Below are 21,737 nucleotides of genomic sequence, written 5' to 3'. Positions count from 1 at the left end.
CCAAAAACAGATTAAAAAGATTGCTTTATGTCTGAATACATTATGTAACATTTCAAATGTTTAGATCAAAAATGGGTTGAGAGGTCAAATTTTTTTTTAACTTTGACCCTAATTTTGACTCCTTAATATTTGTTTTGGGCTCAAATTAAGTTAAAAAGTTTGATCCATGTTCAAGGAATCTACATCTAAAATTTCAAAATTGGCGGAGGAGTTTTGTAGAGTTTTCAAAGGTCAAATCATTGAACTTTGACCCCTTGACAGCCAAATTTCTGGCCAACACCGATTAAAAAGATTTTCCCAAATCTCAATACTACTTATGTCAAATCTCAAGTTTGTAGACTGAGTAATTTGGTAAGGAAATGTACACAGAGACAATTTCACAATGTCTTAATACCCGTTATATATAAATTTAAAATGTTTAGACCCAAAATTGACTGAGTAGTTTGCTAGACACCGCAAAGGTAAAATCTTTTGAACTTTGACGCCTTAGCAGCTCAAATTTTCAAAAAGCTTGCTCTATCTCTGAATACCTTTTATGTAAAATTTCAAATGTCTAGACCGGAAATTGGCTGAGTAATTTGGTAGACACAGCAGAGGTCAATTTTTTTTTCAAATTTGATACCAATTTTGACCCCTTTATATTTATATTTTGGGGCTTAAATCAAATTAAAAAGTTTGATCCATGTCTAAGTAAGCTACAGTTAAAATTTCAAGTGTTTAGACCCAAAGTTGGTGGAGGAGTTTGGTAGAGTTTAAAAAGATTTTCCCAAATCTCAATACTACTTATGTCAAATCTCGACCAAAAGTTGACATAGTTATTTGGTAGGGAAATGTACACACAGAGACATTTTCAGTTTTATATATAGATTATTTAAATTTTAGATTCTGTAGGCATATATTTTAGTTTAAAACTTTAATTCATTTTTTCATACAAGAATTTGAAATGCTAAAACCAACGCAAAACATTTAACATTACAAAAAAGTTTGATGACTTTTTAATGAAACAAAGTTTATAACATTAGGTAAAAGTGGAATACCTCCAAAAGTCAACCTTTAAAAGTCAAGTTTTTAGTTGGTCCGCTAGAGCACTTTAAATAAATATTACATTTCACTCTTCAATTAGCATTGCATACTTTTTCTGAGAAATCATTGTCAAGCTCAAATATCAGCTTCTTTTTTGTTATATGTTTCTAACATTAAATGTTTTGCATTGGTCTTAGCATCTTAAATTGTAAAATGAAAAAATAAATTAAAGTTTTAAACTGTTTTTTTTTATTTAAGAATTGTACTAAAACTTTTGTGGCATTTTATGAAGAAAAAAAGACGGTGGATGGAACATTAATAAAAAAAAAAAAAATTAAACAAATGTAAATTAAATATTTTACACATCTGAACATAACTTTTATTCTATAAATAGATAGGCACTCGTCCAAGTTATCCAGAAATAGAAATCTTCTTACGCTCTAGAAAGACACGACAACATGCCAGCTACCAGTTGGCAAAAAGACGGCGGACCGAACATTATGGCAAACACGTTAAGTATTTTTTAAAACTCATCCTAAATGTTTTTTATGTTACCTTGTTTAAACTTGTTTTTCTTATTTTATTTATGTATTTGTCTCTATTTTCCTGTCTTATTCGTCACCCCCCCCCCCCATGCTACAAAGTAAACTAACGATAAAAACAAACAAAATGCCGGAAACTAACGATGAAAAAAAATTTTAAAACATGCCGGAAATTATTCTCTATTAGAGTAGATAAAGTTCGGACTTTATTTAAGTAATATACTTAATATATACTATTACTGCAAGCTTGCCTATATTGAAAATGCTTGCTTCCTGGCTAGCCAATCAAACCATCTAATATAGTTAGCCTTATTTTCAATTACATTCGAAATATAATACAGTGTCATTAGCAAAGAAAAAGTTACCTATGAAAACGAACCTCCTAAAGTAAAACCTTGAATAATTATCTAAACTCGAATGTAAATTAATATTAAGCCATCTTTACAAATTGATAAAAGTTAATTATTGGATTTTAATTAATTATAAGGTGAAACTCCAATGATTCAAACTCGATAGATAACGACAAACTTCCACCCATTAATATGGGAGGGGAGATTATCATCAAAAGTGTCCTGAATTGTTAACTTAGCACCGGACTTACTACTTAGATATAAATAAGTCACTTGTACCCATTCCCTCCTCCCCCCCCCTTTTTTTTTTTTAATGGAGAGTAGATAATACAGTGGATGTGTTATCAACAGCTCCAGTAACTCTCGCTTCTCCTTTTTTGTCCCTCAGTCCTCTTTCAATGAGTGATTTTTCTGACAAAGGGTGAAGAAAAAGCTGCTTAAAGGTCGGTAGTACTTGGTGAACAGTAGTCTGAGATGTCGGAAATTTTTCTGTCTCTGTCTGTCCTTGTCGCCATGTCACTAGTAAGGGTGCTGGAGGTAAACGTTTTGTCTGGGTTGACGTTATCCGCCTGATAGTCAGGGACCCGAACTTTGGATTAACCACTAAGGAGGCTGTCCTATCAGCAGGCGCAAAGTACTGGGACTGCTGTATTGCCATTTGGTGAGTGGATCTGGACCATGAAGTAGTCTCTGGTGGGGCCTCTCAATGCCATACTAGTGGGTAATTGTTACAGCTTTACCTTTTCGTGTGCTCCAAAAAAAAAAAAAAATTTTCCTGTCTTTTTCTCTCTCTTACTTTCCCTCTCTCTACTGCTCTAACCAAGTATGCCGACCTATTCCACAAATCCAAAAACCTCAACATGAAATATCTCCAGAATAAAAACTCAAATAAACCTACAATCCCATCTTCTAACGTAGACCCCTACTACCAGGTCTCCTTCTCCAACATCAGGGGTCTACGTTCCAACCTTCCAGAGGTTGAAACTCAATTACAGGAGACGAAACCGAACATATTATTTCTAAGTGAAACTGGAATAGGTCCGACCACTTCCCTAGATGAGTTCATAATTAACGGATACTCTAACTTAACAGCTAAATCTGACACCCAAGATCGCCATGGGCATGGAATATTTTTTTTTTTTTTTTTTTTTTTTATTCAATTTTCACCCCAAACAAGGCACAGTGCCACTTTGAAGCAGGGGGCTACTATTAGGGAATTAATTAGCGGGGTCATTATGAAGGGAGAAGAGTAGAAAGATGTTTGTTAACATTACACTTGAACTTCTGCATATCAGTGCAGTTGGGAAAGCAGAATCCCGGAAGGGAGTTCCAAAGACCCGCAGTTCTGGGGAAGAAACTATTGGAGTAAAAGGCTTTCTTGCACCTAGGGATCTCCACTGTAAAGGGATGAGACTTAGTAGCTTGTCTGGTTTGTCGGGGGTAGTTACGTCGGGGAGGTACAAGTGTTTGCAGTTCGTCAGAGCATTCACCATTAAAGTATTTGTAGAACAGGCAGAGGGATGCAACATCTCGTCGATGGGACAGAGGTTGAAGCCCAGATGACAGTTCAGGACCTATCAGGTTTGCGACTCTTTTTTGAACCCTGTCCAGGAGCGAGAGACAAGCAGCAGATGCACCAGCCCAGATGTGACAACAGTACTCCATACATGGGCGAATGGTTGCCTTATAGAGGTATAGGATACTGGCAGGCGTAAGTAGTTTTCTAGCACGGTAGAGGGAGCCAACCTTCCTTGCAGCAGCCTTGGCAATGCTCTCAATGTATCTATTCCAGTTCATATTCCCTGTAAACGTTAGGCCGAGGAGTTTAAAAGAAGTACTTTCAGGCAATGTGTTCTTGGCCATTGCTATTGGTGGTAGAGAAGGTTTCTTGTAGTTATTGAAGGAAACAAGCTTAGTCTTAGCAGCATTGAATGAGACCAACCATTTTTGTCCCCATTCCACTACGGATTGGAGGTCATCCTCTAGTGTTTCTGCCATTTTCTTTGATATGTGTTCATTTGTTTTCCCCTCATATCTGTTATAGAGAGTGGTGTCATCGGCAAATATACCCATCTCCGAAACAATATTATCAGGGAGGTCGTTTATGAATATCAGGAACAATAGAGGTCCAAGGATAGACCCCTGAGGCACTCCCGCATTTATGTCATATTGTTTGGATGTACGTCCGTCGAGGACAACTTTGATTTTTCTATTACTTAAGAAGGATTTAATTACGTTATGAATTCTTCCAGTGATTCCATATGATCTAATTTTCCTTAGAAGACCATCGTGCCATACCCTGTCAAAAGCCTTAGATATATCAAGGGCCACCGCTCTACCCTCCCCTGTTTTATCCAATGAACGGTATATACGTTCAGAAACTACAGTTAAGATATCTGCTGTTGAACGGGCTTGCCTGAATCCATATTGTTTGTCAGTCAAGAGTTTAGCAGCTGTTAGGTGCTGGACTAGGGCTTTATTAACTAAGGACTCAAATATTTTGGCGAAAAGCGGGAGGAGGCTAATGGGGCGATAATTTAGTGGGTCAGTTCTTTCACCAGAATTCTTGAAGACTGGTACCTATGTGCCTACATTAAGGATGGCTTCCCGTGTGGCAGGGATATCTCTAGAGAAGATCCTAATTTACCCTATATGTGCTTCAGGGTTGCACTTGCTAACACCACTGCATTTATTTTTGCCCTCTATCGGCCCCACAACAGCGGAGTTACTATCTTTAAGAGCATATCTGAGAAAATAGACCACATACTGTCTGCATATCCCTCGGCTAACATCCACATCTGTGGTGACTTCAACATCCATAACGTGGAATGGCTGACCCATTCAAATAAGACAGACGATGAGGGGAGGTTTTGTCATGATTTTGCCAATGCTTATGACCTCACTCAGATTGTTCGCGAACCCACCCGTGTGCCCGATACACCCGGTCAATATGCAAGTCTCCTAGACCTTTTTCTCTCAACTTCCCCCTGAGCTATGTTCATGTTCCGTTCATTCTCCTCTAGGATCCTCTGACCACTCCGTTGTATCAGTTAAGATAAAAACGAAATGTAATAAGTCCCCAGGCGTACCCCTCCACCGTACTGTATACCGATACTCTATGACTGACTGCGATAGCTTCCGTACATTCATATCTGATTTACCTCTGCACTCCATGTTTAAAAAGGAAGTGTCCTCTATAGTATCAGATCTGACCGAATGGTTATTTGTAGGCATAGACCAATTCATACCATCTAAAAAATTCCAACAAAAACCGAACAGCCAGCCATGGTTATCCCCAGAATGTGCTGCTGCTATCGTGCACAGAAATCACTTTTTCCAGAGCTACCAACGTAATAGATGTACTGAGACTAAAGCTGCTTTCAGGACTGCCAGCAACCACTGTAAAAGAGTAATAAAAAATGCAAGAGAGCTATATGCCCAGTCTGTTAAATCCAAGGTAGCTGATCAGCGGCTTGGTTCCCACCAGTTTTTGGCAAATAAAAAATAGGATCCTGAACAGAAGTGTGCGTTCTATCCCAACCATTATCAATGGACCAGAGGTCATCTCGTCAGCGTCAGACAAGGCCAAACTATTTGCAAAGAACTTTGCAGCTAATTCTACCCTATGCGACGAAGGCCATCAACTCCCCATATTTCCTCCTATAACACAGAACAAGCTAGGTAGCATACAAATATCCGTGCATGAGGTCGCCAAGCTAATCAAGAACCTTGATTCCAGTAAAGCAACTGGCCCTGACTGCATCCCAATTATAGTGTTAAAAAAGCTTCAACCAGAACTCGCTCCCATACTTACGAAACTATTTAAGCGCTGCCTTAAGGAGAAGTGCTTTCCGACTCCCTGGAAGACCTCATCAGTTTGCCCTATATTTAAGAATTCAGGTGATAAGTCATCTCCCTCTCAGTACAGACCAATAAGTCTCCGGTGTGTTATGAGTAAGTTGCTGGAATCCATATTAAATAGAGAAATAGTCAACCACCTCAGCAGGAATAACCTTCTTAGTGACACACAATATGGTTTCCGCTCTGCAAGATCTACTGCAGATGTGCTGACGGTTATATCCCACAGGATTAGTGAATCTCTTAACAAAGGCTTCCTTTCTAGGGCAATTGCTCTTGACATATCAAAGGCCTTCGACAAGGTATGGCATAAGGGTCTACTTCACAAGATTTCCAGCTACGGTATAACTGGAAATGTTTTCTCAATCATTAAATCATTTCTCTCCGATAGGCTCATAAGAGTAGTGGTAGATGGACAAAAATCGGAGGCCTGCAATATAAATGCTGGAGTCCCTCAGGGGTCAATCCTGGGCCCAACTCTTCCTGATCTCCATCAATGACCTTCCTAAACACATACTTAAATCATTCGTTGACATCTATGCTGAGGACACAACCATCTACGGCAACACATCAAAGGCTGTAAATGACAAAGTTCTCTCTGATTCTCTCTCCTCTGATCTCGAGCGCGTGGTTCAGTGGGGGAAGACGTGGCTGGTTACCTTTAATGCATCCAAAACCAAGCTCCTATCCTTACATCATCAATGCTCTGATCCCCATCTGGCATGAATTGTGATGGATGGCTCTCGTCTGGGTGAGGCCCCGTGTTTTGACAAGCTTCTGGGTTTGACCTTTACTCCTGATCTGAAATGGAACACGTACATCAAGTCTGTTGCCATGGTCGCTAGAAAGATGTTGGGATCCTTCTACCGCTCCAGAAGATATCTCACTACTGATGCAATTCTCTATCTATATAAAAGCCAAGTACGTCCAAGGATGAAATACTGTTGCCATATCTGGGCAGGAGCTGCTAAAAACAGCCTATCCTGCCTTGACAGAGTACAAAATAGACTTTGTGGCTTAGTGGGGGATGCCTTTTTCTCTACCCTGCGACCTCTCTCCCACAGAAGAGACGTTGCGAGCCTATCCTTGTTTTATCGTTATTTCCATGACAGGTGCTCATCTGAACTCCAATCTCTGGTCCCCCCTCGCCAATCTTTCACAAAAAACACCCGTCTAGCTGAATCCACTGTGAAAAATTTCCCCCACTCTATATCTGTGCCTAAATCAAAACGCGGATTCCATGAACAAAGCTTCTTTCTTAGAATTCTTTCTTAGAACTGCACGCCTGTGGAACTCTGTTCAATCTGCCTGCTTCCCACCGGACTACAACTTGGATGTCTTCAAGTCCAACGTTAACAAATTCCTAATGAACCGCCCCCTTAAGTAAACACTTCATCAAATCTCCACACTAACGTAATGTACTTGCAATAACCCTTATCCCTGAGTGGCTTCCGGGCCTTGATAAGTGGTGATCACTGTGTAAAAAAAGAATCTCAGATTGGATTCAAATTATTGTTTCTTTTAAATAAAAATTAATTGATTGAAAACGATTCTGCAATGAAAAATACAACTAAAATTCATAAAATTCTGATGAAAAAAAGCAAAAGGGATGTAGTTGTTTTTCTTTGCATATTTTAAACACAAAAAAATTGTCAATTAAAAAAAAGCTTTTATGGCTTTGTTTTTATTTAATTATGCATGCGTAGAATTTTTCAAACTGGAAGTTATAGACCAGATACACAGTTTCTATACCCAAGCAAGACAATGTGAGTTTTATAATATAGTATATATATATATATATATATATATATATACACAAAAATGTCAGTGTGCTAGAATGTGCAATTATGCACAATATAGAAACTACACATAAATAGCAGTTAGTGTAATAATTAAATGAACCAATTATCTAGTGATAATATAAAAAATTAACTAATTAAGGAATGCTTGTTTTTCAGAGGAATATGCAAATTATTTAACCTTCAAAAATTCGCTCGCATATCCATGACCAAGTATATTATGTTCGTTTTATTTTTTTGAATTGAAAAAAAAAAAATAGGCTTTTAATGTCAATGTCAGAGCAAGGAAAAACTCATATCTTTTTTTAACACCAGCATTGACATATTTATAGTAAATTTTAAGTTATTCGTCTGTCATACATAATAAATGAGGTTACTGATTATTGTAATATATTGATTGTACAAAGATGGTTTACTTACACGTTTCTGCTTTTGTTAATAGTTCCTGGCATTCAAGGAAACATTTTTGGAATTGAGAAGCAATTGCAATCGTCTGGAAAGGTAAAGAAAAGAAAGAATTTTAGTTTTTGAAAAAGAGAGGAAGACTGAAAGACAAAAAGGTGGGGTAAGAAGAGAAAATGCCGCAGACATGGGAAGATAAATAAAGAGCAGAAGAGAAAGGAAACCGCACTGGGGGGTGGGGAGGGGATAATGGAAAAAAATTTGACGATTCAGAATAATAGTTGGCTCTCAGCCTCTCAGTAACATCAGATAAAAACTTCACATTGATATACAAATGTTCAGCTAACTAAACTGGACTTGCCATTTCAGTTAATAATTGAATTAGTGTAAGAAAAATATGTAAATATTTTGTACACATTTTTACTTTTAAAAATCTTTTATAAAATAAATATCTGCTTATTTTTTGCATAGAATAAAATGTGATTGCTTCACTATTTTGAAATTACTTCAACATTTTACATAAAATCTGTGTATATTTGTTAGAATTTTTTTTTTTCAAACTATATACTTTAATAATACCAAAATCATTTTATTCTATTTTTCTAAATAAAAAAAAAAAAATTAATAAATATTTCATAAAATAATATATTTTTATATTACTAAAAACAAATCCTAAACAGTAACATTTTATTATTCCATGCAAAAAAATAAGCAAGAATTACTTATTTTTGTAAAAGACATTTTTTAAAAGATGTGTATAAAATATTTACATATTTTTTCTTGCACCAATTCGATTACTTATTAACTAAACAGCAAATCAGTTTAGTAAGCTGAACGTTTTTATATAAATGTAGTTTTTATCTAACAGTTTTCGGCGAACTTAATCACTTATTCTTAATCACCAACAAATGTTTTGTAAAGGAAAATTCAACTTCTTTGTATTTAATTCAAAAGTAAATTTGCAACAGAGAAGACAATTTGTTTGGATACTTTTATGGTCATTTAAAATACTTCTAAAACCTTGGAGGACAAAAAAAATTGCAATGTTTTAAAGCTGGAGCAAAAGACTTACCTTAAATTTAACAGCAAAAAATTCAATTTGTCCCTCTACACTATCCGTATAATCAAGGGCTGTCCAGCACCAAGACGTCTCTGATGTCGCCAATGGTTTTAGCTGAAGTGCTGAGGTCAACATGTGGTTACAAGCAAGTTTCAAGACTTGTTCTCTCCTCAACAATAACCGGAAACGTACTAAAAGAAAAGCGGTAAGAAATTAAAGTTGCCATGAAAATTGGATTTATGATAGGAACCTCATCCACTCAATAATTTGTAAGAATATCCAGAAATTAGGGATACCTTATGCAAACACAAGGTTAGTATAGAAGAAAGAAATAGTGACAGCTAAGAGAGAATTTACTGAAACGACCAAAAAAACGCATCGAAGTACAGAAATTAGGAATCCGTGACTTCTAGAAAATCTACAACAGTGCAGTAAATAATGGGCAATCAACAATTCCCCCCCCCCCACTATCCAACAATCATGAGGTTGTTTGCTCAGCAACCGAGAAGGCTAACATGCTTGCCAGTCGGTTCGTCTCCAACTCCACACTGGGTCCTGCAAACATCCCCCTCCCCGACTTTCATTTACGGACAGACGCCACACTAGACAATCTGGAAATCACCCCATCTCAAGTGCATCCCATCATAAAAAATCTTGACACTTCAAAAGCATGTGGACCTGATCTTATCCCGGCTGTGCTATTAAAAAAGTGGTCCGCCAAAGTAGCGCTGGTTCTCTCCAAACTTTACAACAAATGCCTTAAGGAATCTTCCTTTCCTGCCTGCTGGAAAACTGCTTCTGTGGTACCAGTTTTCAAGAATTCTGATGAAAGAACTGACCAGTAAATTACTGCCCCATTAGCCTCCTCCCACTTTTTGCCAAAATATTTGAGACCATTATTAACCAAGCTCTAGTACATCACCTTACAGATGCTAAACTTCTGACCGACCAACAATATGGATTTAGGCAAGCCTGTTCCACAGCAGACATCCTACATGTAATCTCTGAGTGTATATACCATTCACTTGACAAAGCAGGAGAGGGTAGAGCGGTAGCTCTAGATATATCTAAGGCATTTGACAGGGTATGGCATGAAGGTCTTCTCAGGAAAATCAGATCATACGGTGTCACTGGAAGAATCTTTAACATAATTAAATCCTTCTTAGATAAGAGAAAAATACAGGTTGTCATCGACGGTCTACATCCAAACAATATTATATAATGCGGGAGTGCCTCAGGGGTCTATCCTTGGACCTCTATTATTACTAATATTCATAAATGATCTCCCTGACAAAATTGTCTCTGAGATGGGTATATATGCTGATAACACCACTCTCTATAACAGACACGACAACAAATGAACACATATCTAGAGAAATGCCAAAAACACTAAAAGATAACCTTCGATCTGTAGTGGAATGGGGACAAAAAAGGATGGTCACATTCAATGCTGCCAAGACTAAACTGGTTTCCTTCAATAACTACAAGAAACCTTCTCTACCACCAATAGCAATGGCCAAAGACTCTTTATCTGAAAGCACATCTTTTAAACTTCTCGGTCTAACGTTCACAGGAACATGAGTTGGAACAATTACATTGAAAGTATTGCCAGAAATGCTGCGAAAAAAGTAGGTTCTCTCTCCCATGCTAGAAAGCTACTAACGCCCGAAAGTATCCTGTACCTCTATAAGGCCACCATTCGCCCATGTATGGAGTATTGTTGTCATATTTGGGCTGGTGCATCTGCTACTAGTCTCTCACTCCTAGACAGGGTTCAAAAGAGTCGCCAACCTAATAGGTCCTGAACTGTCATCTAGGCTTCAGCTTCTGTCCCATCGACGAAATGTAGCATCCCTTTGCCTGTTCTACAAGTATTTTAATGGTGAATGCTCTGACGAACTGCAAGCACTTGTACCCCCTCGATGTAAGTACCCCCGACAAACTTGACAAGCAGCAAAATCCAACCCCTTTACAGTTGAGATCCCTAGATGTAAGAGAGCCTTCTACTCTAATAGTTTCTTCCCCAGAACAGCTAGACTTTGGAATTCCCTTCAAAGTTCCTGCTTTCCCAACTGTACTGACATGTAGAAGTTCAAGTGTAACGTGAACCAACATCTTGCTGCCCAATTCCCCACATAGTACCCATGTAGCTTATGTCCCTGATAGTAGCCCCCTACAGCAAAGTGGCAATGTGCCTTGTTTGGGGTGAAATTGCAATAAAAAAAAAATATTTTTTTAAATAAAAGTTAGTTACATCGTCAGAAAAACATTATTTCATAAGATTAAATTTGAACATTTTAGAAAACCCAGTAACCCGGTATAATTTTTATAATATGAATAAAAAAAAAATTTAATTTAGTTTTTTTTTTTTTACTTTCAGTGGCATCTACTCTAATCATAGACTTTATATATCTTTTTTATTTTCCTTTTTTTCTCATTTTGTTGATAAGTCCAGGAATGGTGACTCCCAGAAGAGAAAAATTGTATGTCTGATCTTGTTGGCAATTGTATTAAAGTGAGATCCAATGTGTGTCACATGGTAGACGCAAAACTTGGATAAGAGTTAAAACTTTTGGTCACACTTTATGTTTGTTTTACCTTCTTTAGATCTCTAAGTATAATAGTTAACTTAAGCTCTCGTTCTGCGTTTTATGTATTTCAGCTACCCCATAAAAACTAAAAGAACTATTAAAAAAATTATATATATCACACATACATACACTAGTAGATTTATATACCAGTGTTGCTTGGGAAAGTATAGTAACTGAAGAAACATCTAGTCCTAACAATTTCATACTAAAATTAATGTCGATCTATGAGCAAAAGATACTGATTTGTTTGCCTGGTTACACTTTCTATATGTTCTTGTTTTATAGGAAAGGGGAGACGTGATTTGTTTAGCGGGACTGAAACTACCCAGAAGTAATTTAATGCGAAAGTATTCTACAAACGTTAACTTAATTCCCTAAACGCAACATCAACTTTTAAAAAGGTTGAAGAGAGAAAAAAATAATTTATTGCCCTTACAGTCTGTCTTGTGTTTGAGTATCTTCATGGAGCCAATTCCTTTCTCTTTCCACTGGTTCTGATCAAAGCGGAAGAGCTTGGCTCGTTCCATAAATATTGGAGTTTCATCTTCCTCACCTGCAAACAAACAATAACAATTTGTCCAGTTAGGAAAAAATAGCAATAAAATAAACACAGAAGTACAGTAAGAAAGTGTAGACATTTATTGTGTTTCGTGCCTTTAGATAATTCAATGTGTATTATCAAAGTTATCTTTTGAAATTGCTATTAGTAAAAATATGCTTGCTCTCGTATTTGTCTAGCTTAAGAGGATAATATCATAGTGGACGAACATGTATTAAACTGATCCTACAAGGAGGAGGTAATACTTGGGTGGATCCCTTCATAAAAGAAGGTAATGCTTTAGAGTGTGTTGTCATGACAACAAAACAAATTTTACATTATCCTATCCTCCAGAAAGAAGGATGCAATACTTGTCCATTTGCCTAAGATCAAAGTATATGTAGTATCTGTTCTTGACATCCTAACGACATGTTTTACTGTCAACAAATGATTGCATTATTAATTTGGTAATGGATTTTGTAAAACGTTTTTTCAGAAAAATATTTTTGTATATAAAAACAGTTCTTTTATTAATAATGTTTTTTCTTATTTCAGATATCTATTTCATTGAGAAGGGGTCTCAAACAATTGGATTTTTACGGGCCGTTCTTTTATGGGTCTTTAGCTGGTTAACATTGTTTTTAAGGGGGTCAAAAATGGGTCAAAATTGAAAAAAAAAAAATAATCGTAATATTTTGTACATTCATCTTAGTTTATTTTTAATTTTTAATCAGTTCATATGCATGTCATATTGGTACAGTGGTAACATCACCAGCTCTGAATGGTACAATTTCAGTTTCGATTCTAGCTGATGGCACCTAAGTACTTTTTTTATTTTTAATTTTGAAATCAAAACTATAACATATACAAAATCGTTAGGGTTTGTGTTCCTTGATAGAAGCACTGGTTGAGTTTGAATAAAATAAATATGTATATGATACATATTTATTTTACTACCGTATAAATGGGCTTCTACTGATTCTATGCTCCAACATGGAAAAAAAAAAGACATACTGATGATGAAGTGTATCTTTGAAATATATTTATAAATTTCAAACAAAATAAATATCTGTTTATTTTGTAATAATGCATTGTTTTGGCTTCAAACGTATCTAATAAGTATTTTTTTATATACAAAATGTTTTTACGCCCTCCCCCTCCACTAGTTTCAAATATTAGCATTAGCTAATGGAACTTTTGCACAGTGAATTAATTTAAACATGAATATAAAAACTAGAAAGTTGTCAACTCAAGTTGAATTGTAATGTATTTTATGTACAAGAAACTGAAATCTAAAATGCATTTTCCAATACTTAAAAAAAAAAAAAAAAAAACTAAAGACCATATTTCTCTGTGTTTTTATGCTCTTTTCAAAGATACTGGATTCGAGTTTCTTCGATATAAAGAAAAAATAGTTTGGTATTACTAATTTTAGAAATTTTGGTCTGTTACTTTATCATTAATTTTAATAAATATTCAATTCATCTAAATGAATAAATGGAAGCTTGTCTCCACCCATCCTAACTATATCAACATGCTTATTTAATTCTGATATAAGGGTCATTCCAAAAGTAAGACTACCTACAGTGTTGCTCCAGGGTGCTGGGAAAAAAAAAAAAAGTAGCATTTTTTTTTTTTTTTTTTTTAATGTAACATACTTTAGAACATTTTCCTATGTTACTTTTTGAACACACCACGCAACATCAAACTGCTTCTTAGAATGAGTTTTAATATTTTTTTTTAATGTACATTTTGTGCAAATTCAGATATTTAAAAATTTTTTTTTTTTTTGGGGGGGGGGGGGGATTTCCTAAGCAGACAGCAATTAATAATAATATTTTTTTTACCTAAATCAAATATTTTGTTAAAACTATTTAAAAAAAAAAAAAAAAAGGTTTTAAATATTTCCAACCAACACTCCCTGCATACTTGGTAACATTCAGCATATATTCAAGTAATATTTTTTTACATCTAACCTGCTCATGTCCACAGTGAACCTGGTAATGTAAGAGTATCTTGTGTAGTTTCTGATACAAAAAAAAAAAAAAAATCAATGTTTCTTTCACGTAATGGATAGAAAGATTATACTTACCACTTTTATGGTCAACAAGGGCTGGCAAAGGGACGATAGGTTCAAAGTGAATATCTGGATTTTGAACTACATCATCATCACCTCCCACATCCCCATCCTGGTTGCTTTCAACTGACTCACCAAATAATTTTTGACCTGCACCATGCCAGGTAAATGGTTTGCTAGAATCTGAAATGATTAATAAAAATATCATTCAAATTGAACGTTTAAAAATGGTCATAGCATTAGATTTTGCAATGGAGTTTAATTCAAAATGATCATATGCAGTCTGTTTGGAAAATGGCATCTATCTAAATGAATAGACCCTCTCAAAGATTCATTTGTATACTAAGATTGTCAAAATTGAGTTGAGTAAAGTAGATAGATAAAAGATAAAAAAAGATAAAAATTTAAGTTTTTTATTTTTTTAGTAATGAAACATTACGGTTTATTAGAGGTATTTTGGAAAGTTTTTTTTTTTTTTTTGCTTTTAGATCAATGCATATTTTGAAAATAAAACCTAATAATTGGTTATGTTTTAACAATATTTTGAGAAAATATCTAGTTTTTAAGTGAATTGACAATTTTTTTTTAATACTTTCTCCATTTGTTTTTATTATTACTGAATATCCAGTTATCAAAATAATGAAGTTATGGTTTATTATAGTTAGGTGATCACATTAGTAAAATGTATTACAAAAGCCATTTTATTCATTATTTGCAGTATTACAAACTTCCATCTAGCTTTTATAAAAGCTTTTTTTAATCCACAAAATTTTCTGACTAAACTGTACTGGAGAATTTTCTGAAAGCATCAAATCGTGATGACTGGAAATATACAGATGAATTAATCAACTATAGTTTCTAAAATTGTGGCAAAATAGCAACTGAAAGGAAAAATCTTTGACAGAAAAGATATCCTCTTCCCAAATGGTAATACTTAAATCGGTTTTTCTCCAGTTGAATTATAAATGCATGTTTTGATGCCGGAAATCATTCTTGTTATTTTGTGAACCAAATACTCAATAGTAAACTAGAATTTATGAATTAATTTTACACAAAAATTGTTACGAATCGTGTACAATTGCAACATTTTTATTGAATTATTCTGTAATATTTGATTTTTTGATAAAATATTTTTACTTTCTAAATTAAACAAAAAAAAACATTAAATTCACTTTTCAGTTTGTTTATATAATTCAACCAAAAGTAAAAAAAAATTTTAATGAAAAAGTGTCAAAGCAAAAATCCCAAATATAATCTGCGAATCAAAAATCAGTTAAGAGAAATAATGGACACATCTTGCTGCATGGCACACATCACTAAATAGGAGCAACACAACTTGTACTATGAAATTTAAACAGACTTCTTGGCATGAATGCAGGAGAAAATCTTCAAAGATATGGTCAAAAATGCCTCTACAGGAAATCAGAATTTTATACAACTACCGGAAGATAAAATTTTTCTGCGGCAAAAATTGATTGTAACAGACCACATACCACCAAGAATTTGAGTCAACGTTCAAGATGCAGTTTTGTGCTACATAGTCAATATCATTCTCAATGCACTTTTTCCAGCCTCTTTTAATGCCTCAGTTGTAAAAGTCCAAAGCTCACTCTATCACTCACATCTGTCGTGACACTGAAATCGATGAACCCATCTTTGTTGACATCAACTACATCTGCTTTGTAAACGTTTAACACGTGCCACAATGCTGATAGATTCAATTTTTTCTGCATGGAGGAATTTATTGACACATCTGATCCTGATACACATCTATGACAGGGCTTCCTTAGTCTCACACCATCAATATCTGCAAGAGAGATGAAACTTTCAGGTCATTAATGCATCAAGTATCATAATGCAATTTGCAATTACCTCTGATCCATTCGGGCAAAATAAAAATAGGAGGCATTACTTTTGAAATGTCCCTCATAATAAATCCATTTTGACCAAGATATTGTTAGGTCATGAAAATGCTATTTAAAACTGAAATGCTTGCATTTCAGTTTTAAATAGCATTGATAACTGGATATTCAGTAATAATAAAAACAAATGGAGAAAGTATTAAAAATCTCTTTATACAATCAATTAAAAATAAAAAATTTTTAAAAAATCATAAACATTACCTTTTTGAAAAGCTGGTTTTTCCATGGTATCTACTTGAGCAGCCAGTGTACTAAAAAGAAACTCCCCACCAGGTGGACTTTGGAATGGCATAGTACTATCACCAGCTATAATTAAAAGACAAAATAATTGTTAATAAAAACTGGAGAAAGAAAATAAAAAAGAGATTATAACCTCATGATATTTTTTTCATAGGAAATAATGAAATCATGTGATTAAACAATTATTAGATCGAGAAGAAAGTTCTTATGGAATTTTTAATTTTGATTCAAATAAGTTTTCATTATAATACCTTTACTTTATATATCATTTTAAAGAGCGTTTTTCGCTTTATCTAATCATTTAAATTACAATTGTTTTAACACAATTGTCTTTACAAAACGTTGAATACAAGATGGAAAAAAGCAAATTCGCACAATTTTCTTATTTCAATTCAAGCTAGGCTGGAAAGGTCACAATGGTGATTTAAGAAATTTTGTGGCAGCAACAAGAGTCTTGAAGATGATAAGCATATTGGTCGGCCATCAGATGTTGACAACAATTAATAAAGACCTAAGTTGAAGCCAATTCATGCACAACTGTTCATTAACTTACTTCTGAATTAGACGTAACATACGATTTCTAACCACTTAAAAGGGATTGGAAAGACAAAAAAACTTGATAAATGGATGCCTCATGAATTGAATGACAACTAAAAGAAACACTTATAAAGTGTTATCTTCCCTTCTTTTATGCAACAAGGGCCCCGTTTCTTGACCAGGTTGTGACTTACGATAAAAAGTGGGTTCTTTACAACATTTAGCTACACTCAGCTCAGTGGTTAGACACCGATGAAGCTCCACAACACTTCCCAAAACTAAATTTGTACAAAAAGAAGGTTATGCTGACTGTTTGGTGATCTCCAACCAGTTTCATCCATTAGTTTTTTTTTTTATGCAGGCGAAATCATTACATCGGCAACACCACCCAACATTAGTTAACAGAAAAGGCCCAATTCTCCTCCATGACAATGCCCGACCACATGCTGCAAAACCGACCCTGTTGAAGTTGAACTAATTGGGTTATAAACTGCCTCATCCACCATACTCTCCAAACCTCTTACCTATCGACTACCACCTTTTCAACCATCTCAACCATATTCTGCATGAGAAATGCTTCAAAATCCAAATGATATCAAAAACGCCTTCAGCTACTTCATCACTACCAAAACGTAATATTTTTACATTACTGGCATAAATACACTTGTTTTGTGTTGGCAAAAGTGTGTTGATTCTAATGGTGTTTATTTCAATCAATAATTTTTTGTTTGAGCTGAGATATGTTTATCTGAATTTAAAAGTTAAAAACAGCAAGAACTTTGTCAACTAATAAAAAATGGACTATAAAAAAAAAATTTTTTTTAAAAAACTATCATGCAAAAATTAAACATGATATCTAGAAAAAATAATCTGTTAGATCTGCTAGAAGCTTTTGAGTGAAGCCATATTTGTGATGTATGCCGTAAGATAACTTTATCACAAGTCAGTTTAGTGATTACATTAGTCAGTCTTTAGACAGGAAAACTTTATTTCTGCACTATACAGGGCTCTACATTTGCGAGTGATTTTTCAAAGTGTCGACTAGAAATAATGAAACGCTTATCTTTAGGCAACTGTATTTCTTTCACTGACAATCTTCCAAAGCTCAGTACTGAGTGAAAAATATCTTCAACTTTTTTTTTTAATAAAACAAAGTTAAATTATTTAAACAATAAAAGTTTGATAGAAAAAACATCTGATGAAATTAGAATGTTTATACCTTCAAGTATCAACATAAAATTTGTTGTATATTTAGAATTACACTTATTAAAAAAAAAAAAAATTCTTTATGATGTACATACTCATCACAGAACAAAGATGTCATATTCTAAAAATCAGGTGGCTTTGGCTAGTAACTTTTCTATTTGACTAGTAAACAAAAATATTTAGTTGTCAAAGGTTAACTAAAGATAAATTTGTCCGTAGAGCCCTGACTATAGATTTAGGAGTTATTTAGCAATCTTTTCTGCCAAATAGTGTTTTCTGAAATAGCGGCACATCCCACTTTGTTTTGATCTTTGGAACCATCCGTGTAAATATGTGTCCAATTTGGGTAAGAATCCAGAATGTTGCTTAGTTTTCTCTATAGTCTGAAGGGTGAGTATTGGATTTAGTATATACTGTCAGGTCTAGTGTGACTTTAGGTTGATTTAACAGGTGAGATATTTCTTGTGGATGCTGGGTTCATCTGTTGAGTTGTCTGTAGGCGGTTTTATAGTTTCTTCCATGTAGAGACCAAAGGATTTAATTGCATTTTTTTTTTTTTTTTTTTTTTTTTTTTTTGAATAGATGTGTGTAGGTTAGGATTGAAAGTGCATTGATTGGCAGAATTTTGGGGGGTTTGATTTAAGTTTTAGATAATATTGTAAGCCTAATTTTTCCCATCTCAATTTTAGCAAGGTTTCATAGGCCTCAGCATATAAGCTTTCTATTTGGGAGGTTTTGAATTGTTGCTTCACAAAGCAAGGGAGACTGCCAAAATATAAATATATATATTTATATTATACGTGGCAGCACGGTCTTGTTGTCCATACAATCCCAAACACCTCCGACGATTTGGCATGGCACAGCACGATTCAGTCAACTCGACACAACACTATGTCAGTCAATCAACATGATACTACATGATCCCAAACAATACCATTGAATTGGCGTGCCACAATCCTGAACAACACTGTCGATCGACACATGATCCCGAACAATACCGTCAAATTGAAACGCCACGATACAATCATGAACGCAGTAATACAATATTTTTCAACTGCCCCCCCGAATGATTTATCAGCTTGTTTTTTATAGCCACTGGGCAAAACTCAAGCCTACCTGGCTTCCAATGCATTAGGGCTGGATTAAAAGACTGGGATTCTTTGCAATCTCCAACCACCGCCCGCACTTCAGTTTCAATTATTAATGGGTTGACTAACTTCACAAAGTACCATGTCCCTTTCACACCAGATGTCCATTAGACCAATGAATTGTCTGAGACACGTGTTGTTCTGCAGCCACGGCACACACAAGTTCTCAGGGTTCTGTCGCTTTACGAATCTCATTAAACCATCACTGTGGTACCTGAGTAAGTTGGTCAGCTCTGTTATCGTGAGATTTAACAAGCCCTACATTGATTATCAGTGCATATTCCGAGGCCAAATCTCGGAGTGTGGAGAGGCGATGCCTAATTAACATTTCTGAGGGTACTTTGATGTTCACTCATCTGTCCAGAAAAGTTGTCAGTTATCCACCGATATACATAAGCAGAATCCGTTCGTAAATGTATGGTTTTGGCTTTCTACTGCAATCCAAGGTTTACACCTCGTAGCACACCATTAATCTCAGCTAAATTTAGATGCTTGTCCTCATACATTGCTCGGAGCCAGCCTGCATCTCCCGCCATGGAACCATTGCTTTCCACAACCACACCTTTTGTGGCAATGGAACTAGCGTTCACCTACACTGTAACATCTACACAGATACACCTGTCACATTTCACTGGATCATCCTGGACTGCTCTCAAACGTCTTCGATTATCAGTGACAGAAGAGGGTCTCGCACTTCATTATCTTATCTAGTCGTCATCATATTTGCCCTTCGTTTTACAAACACTGTGGCGACACGTAATCAGCCACACACCAGGAAATGGCCAGTCAGTTTCCCCACATACTGAAAATACAAGTCGGCGAGTAAGTCTATCAGACACGCCACCATAACAATTTTTCATGCTCCTCCTGGACACGTAATCCCAGCACGTGTGAGTGTGAGCCCAGTCTTAGCTGTTCTGGGGTCTTGCTTTCCAGACCAAACTTCTCTAAATGTTCTTTGAAACGGGTTGCAGAACACACTTTCATTCACAGAAATATCAATATGTCTTATCCTGGCTCAATGGCCCACATTATTAAAGGGGTTACATTAAGCCAAAATTCGAGGCGGGTAAGACAATATCGCTGTTCCTTGATCTCTAGTGTTTGGAATAGCCAAAGAGATTTGTCAACATGTACTTGCAAATAGGCTTGGCATAAATCCAGCACTGCAACGTTTGGTTCCTGCTGTTGCCATTCCCTCAATTTTTGTAAGCAAACATCAGCATTGGCCGTATGCAAGTCCACATACTCATTTAGCTCCCGATAATCCATAATGGACCACACTTTGTTTGTTCTGCACAACAGCCATGACAGGGATTAGACCTTTTGGAGGATCAAATTCGTCCTCAGGATATGGCAGCAGCCAGCCATTATCGATCCACATCTGCAGTTCAGTCATGTTTCTCACAAATTTATGTTGGGACTGGATACTCTGCAAATCTATTTCTCAACGTAAGTGGAGGTTGGTTGCCAGCCCATTTCCACAATATGGTCCACTTCCGAGTGTTCTGGTTATACTCTGCGGAGAAATCAGGCTCGGTAATCGTGATAGCAGCAAAATTGGTCTTGCTGAAATGTGCAAAAGTTACCTCACCAGCACTAGACACAGCTACTCCTTGCATCCAACTCAAGCAATAAATGAAATCCCAGTAAGTATCCATCCCCAATTAAGACTTCTATGCTAATGCTTTGCGTTGCACCAAAGTTCACTTGTACTACTCCTATTCCACAGCATCTAAGTGTGCTTCCATCTGTTGTGAGAACAGGAATCACTTTCCGCATCCACCTTGCAACACGACTTCCAAAATAGTGACTGTGTGCATCCAGTATCCACTAGAGCCGTACGTCATAGTTCATTGATGTGAACAGTTATACAAGACAAATCTTAATCCTGTGTGATGGATAGAATCTAGAGTTTTAAGGTAACTTTTTCTGGTTACCATATATGAAACTTCCATAATCTAGTTTGGCTCTTATCAGGGTTCTATATAATTTTAGGAGTGATGAGCAGTCTTATCCCCACTCAGTATTTGCTATAACCCTTAATAGTTGTAGGGTTTTTAAGCATTTTTGTTTTAAATATTTTAAGTAAAGGATGAAGGAGATATTTAGTCAAAAATAAGTTCCAGAAATTTATATTTGTCCACTATTTTGCTTTTTGTTCCTTTTAGGCTGAGAGTAGGGTTATTGTGCATTTTCCTATGATTACAGAAATGGACACATTTTATTTTGGTTGTTGAAAATTTAAAGCCATTTTTTGCGGTCCATTGTATTAGTTTGTTTATGCACATCTGTAGTTGGCATTCTGAAGTATAAATACACCGATAAAATTCACATATTGATTAAATTTGTCTATGCAGTTAGTTGGTTCGAAATTACATAACCAGCAACTATACATTTTCAATAGGATTCAAGAAATCCAAACAATGGTATTTAAAAATATT

The 21,737-nt window shown here is 35.4% G+C and overlaps 1 protein-coding gene across 1 annotated transcript in view; it reads right to left on the bottom strand.

The window, feature by feature from the left end:
• Positions 1-21,737, bottom strand: part of LOC145291571 (E3 SUMO-protein ligase RanBP2-like) — a 194,824-nt gene that overhangs the window by 24,419 nt on the left and 148,668 nt on the right. Inside the window, exons 29-33 of the mRNA XM_080137647.1 lie at positions 16,364-16,468; positions 14,256-14,423; positions 12,062-12,178; positions 9,047-9,225; positions 7,993-8,065 (exon numbers count right to left, since the gene is read on the bottom strand). Coding sequence (XP_079993773.1) covers positions 7,993-8,065; positions 9,047-9,225; positions 12,062-12,178; positions 14,256-14,423; positions 16,364-16,468 — 642 coding nt within the window. The remainder of the gene's footprint in view (positions 1-7,992; positions 8,066-9,046; positions 9,226-12,061; positions 12,179-14,255; positions 14,424-16,363; positions 16,469-21,737) is intronic.

The sequence above is a fragment of the Euprymna scolopes genome, chromosome 12 (assembly GCF_053919585.1).
Source record: "Euprymna scolopes isolate OS-2025 chromosome 12, ASM5391958v1, whole genome shotgun sequence".
NCBI lineage: Eukaryota > Metazoa > Mollusca > Cephalopoda > Sepiida > Sepiolidae > Euprymna > Euprymna scolopes.
Note: the sequence above shows the minus strand (reverse complement) of the source record. Positions and strands in the feature narration are given on the sequence as shown.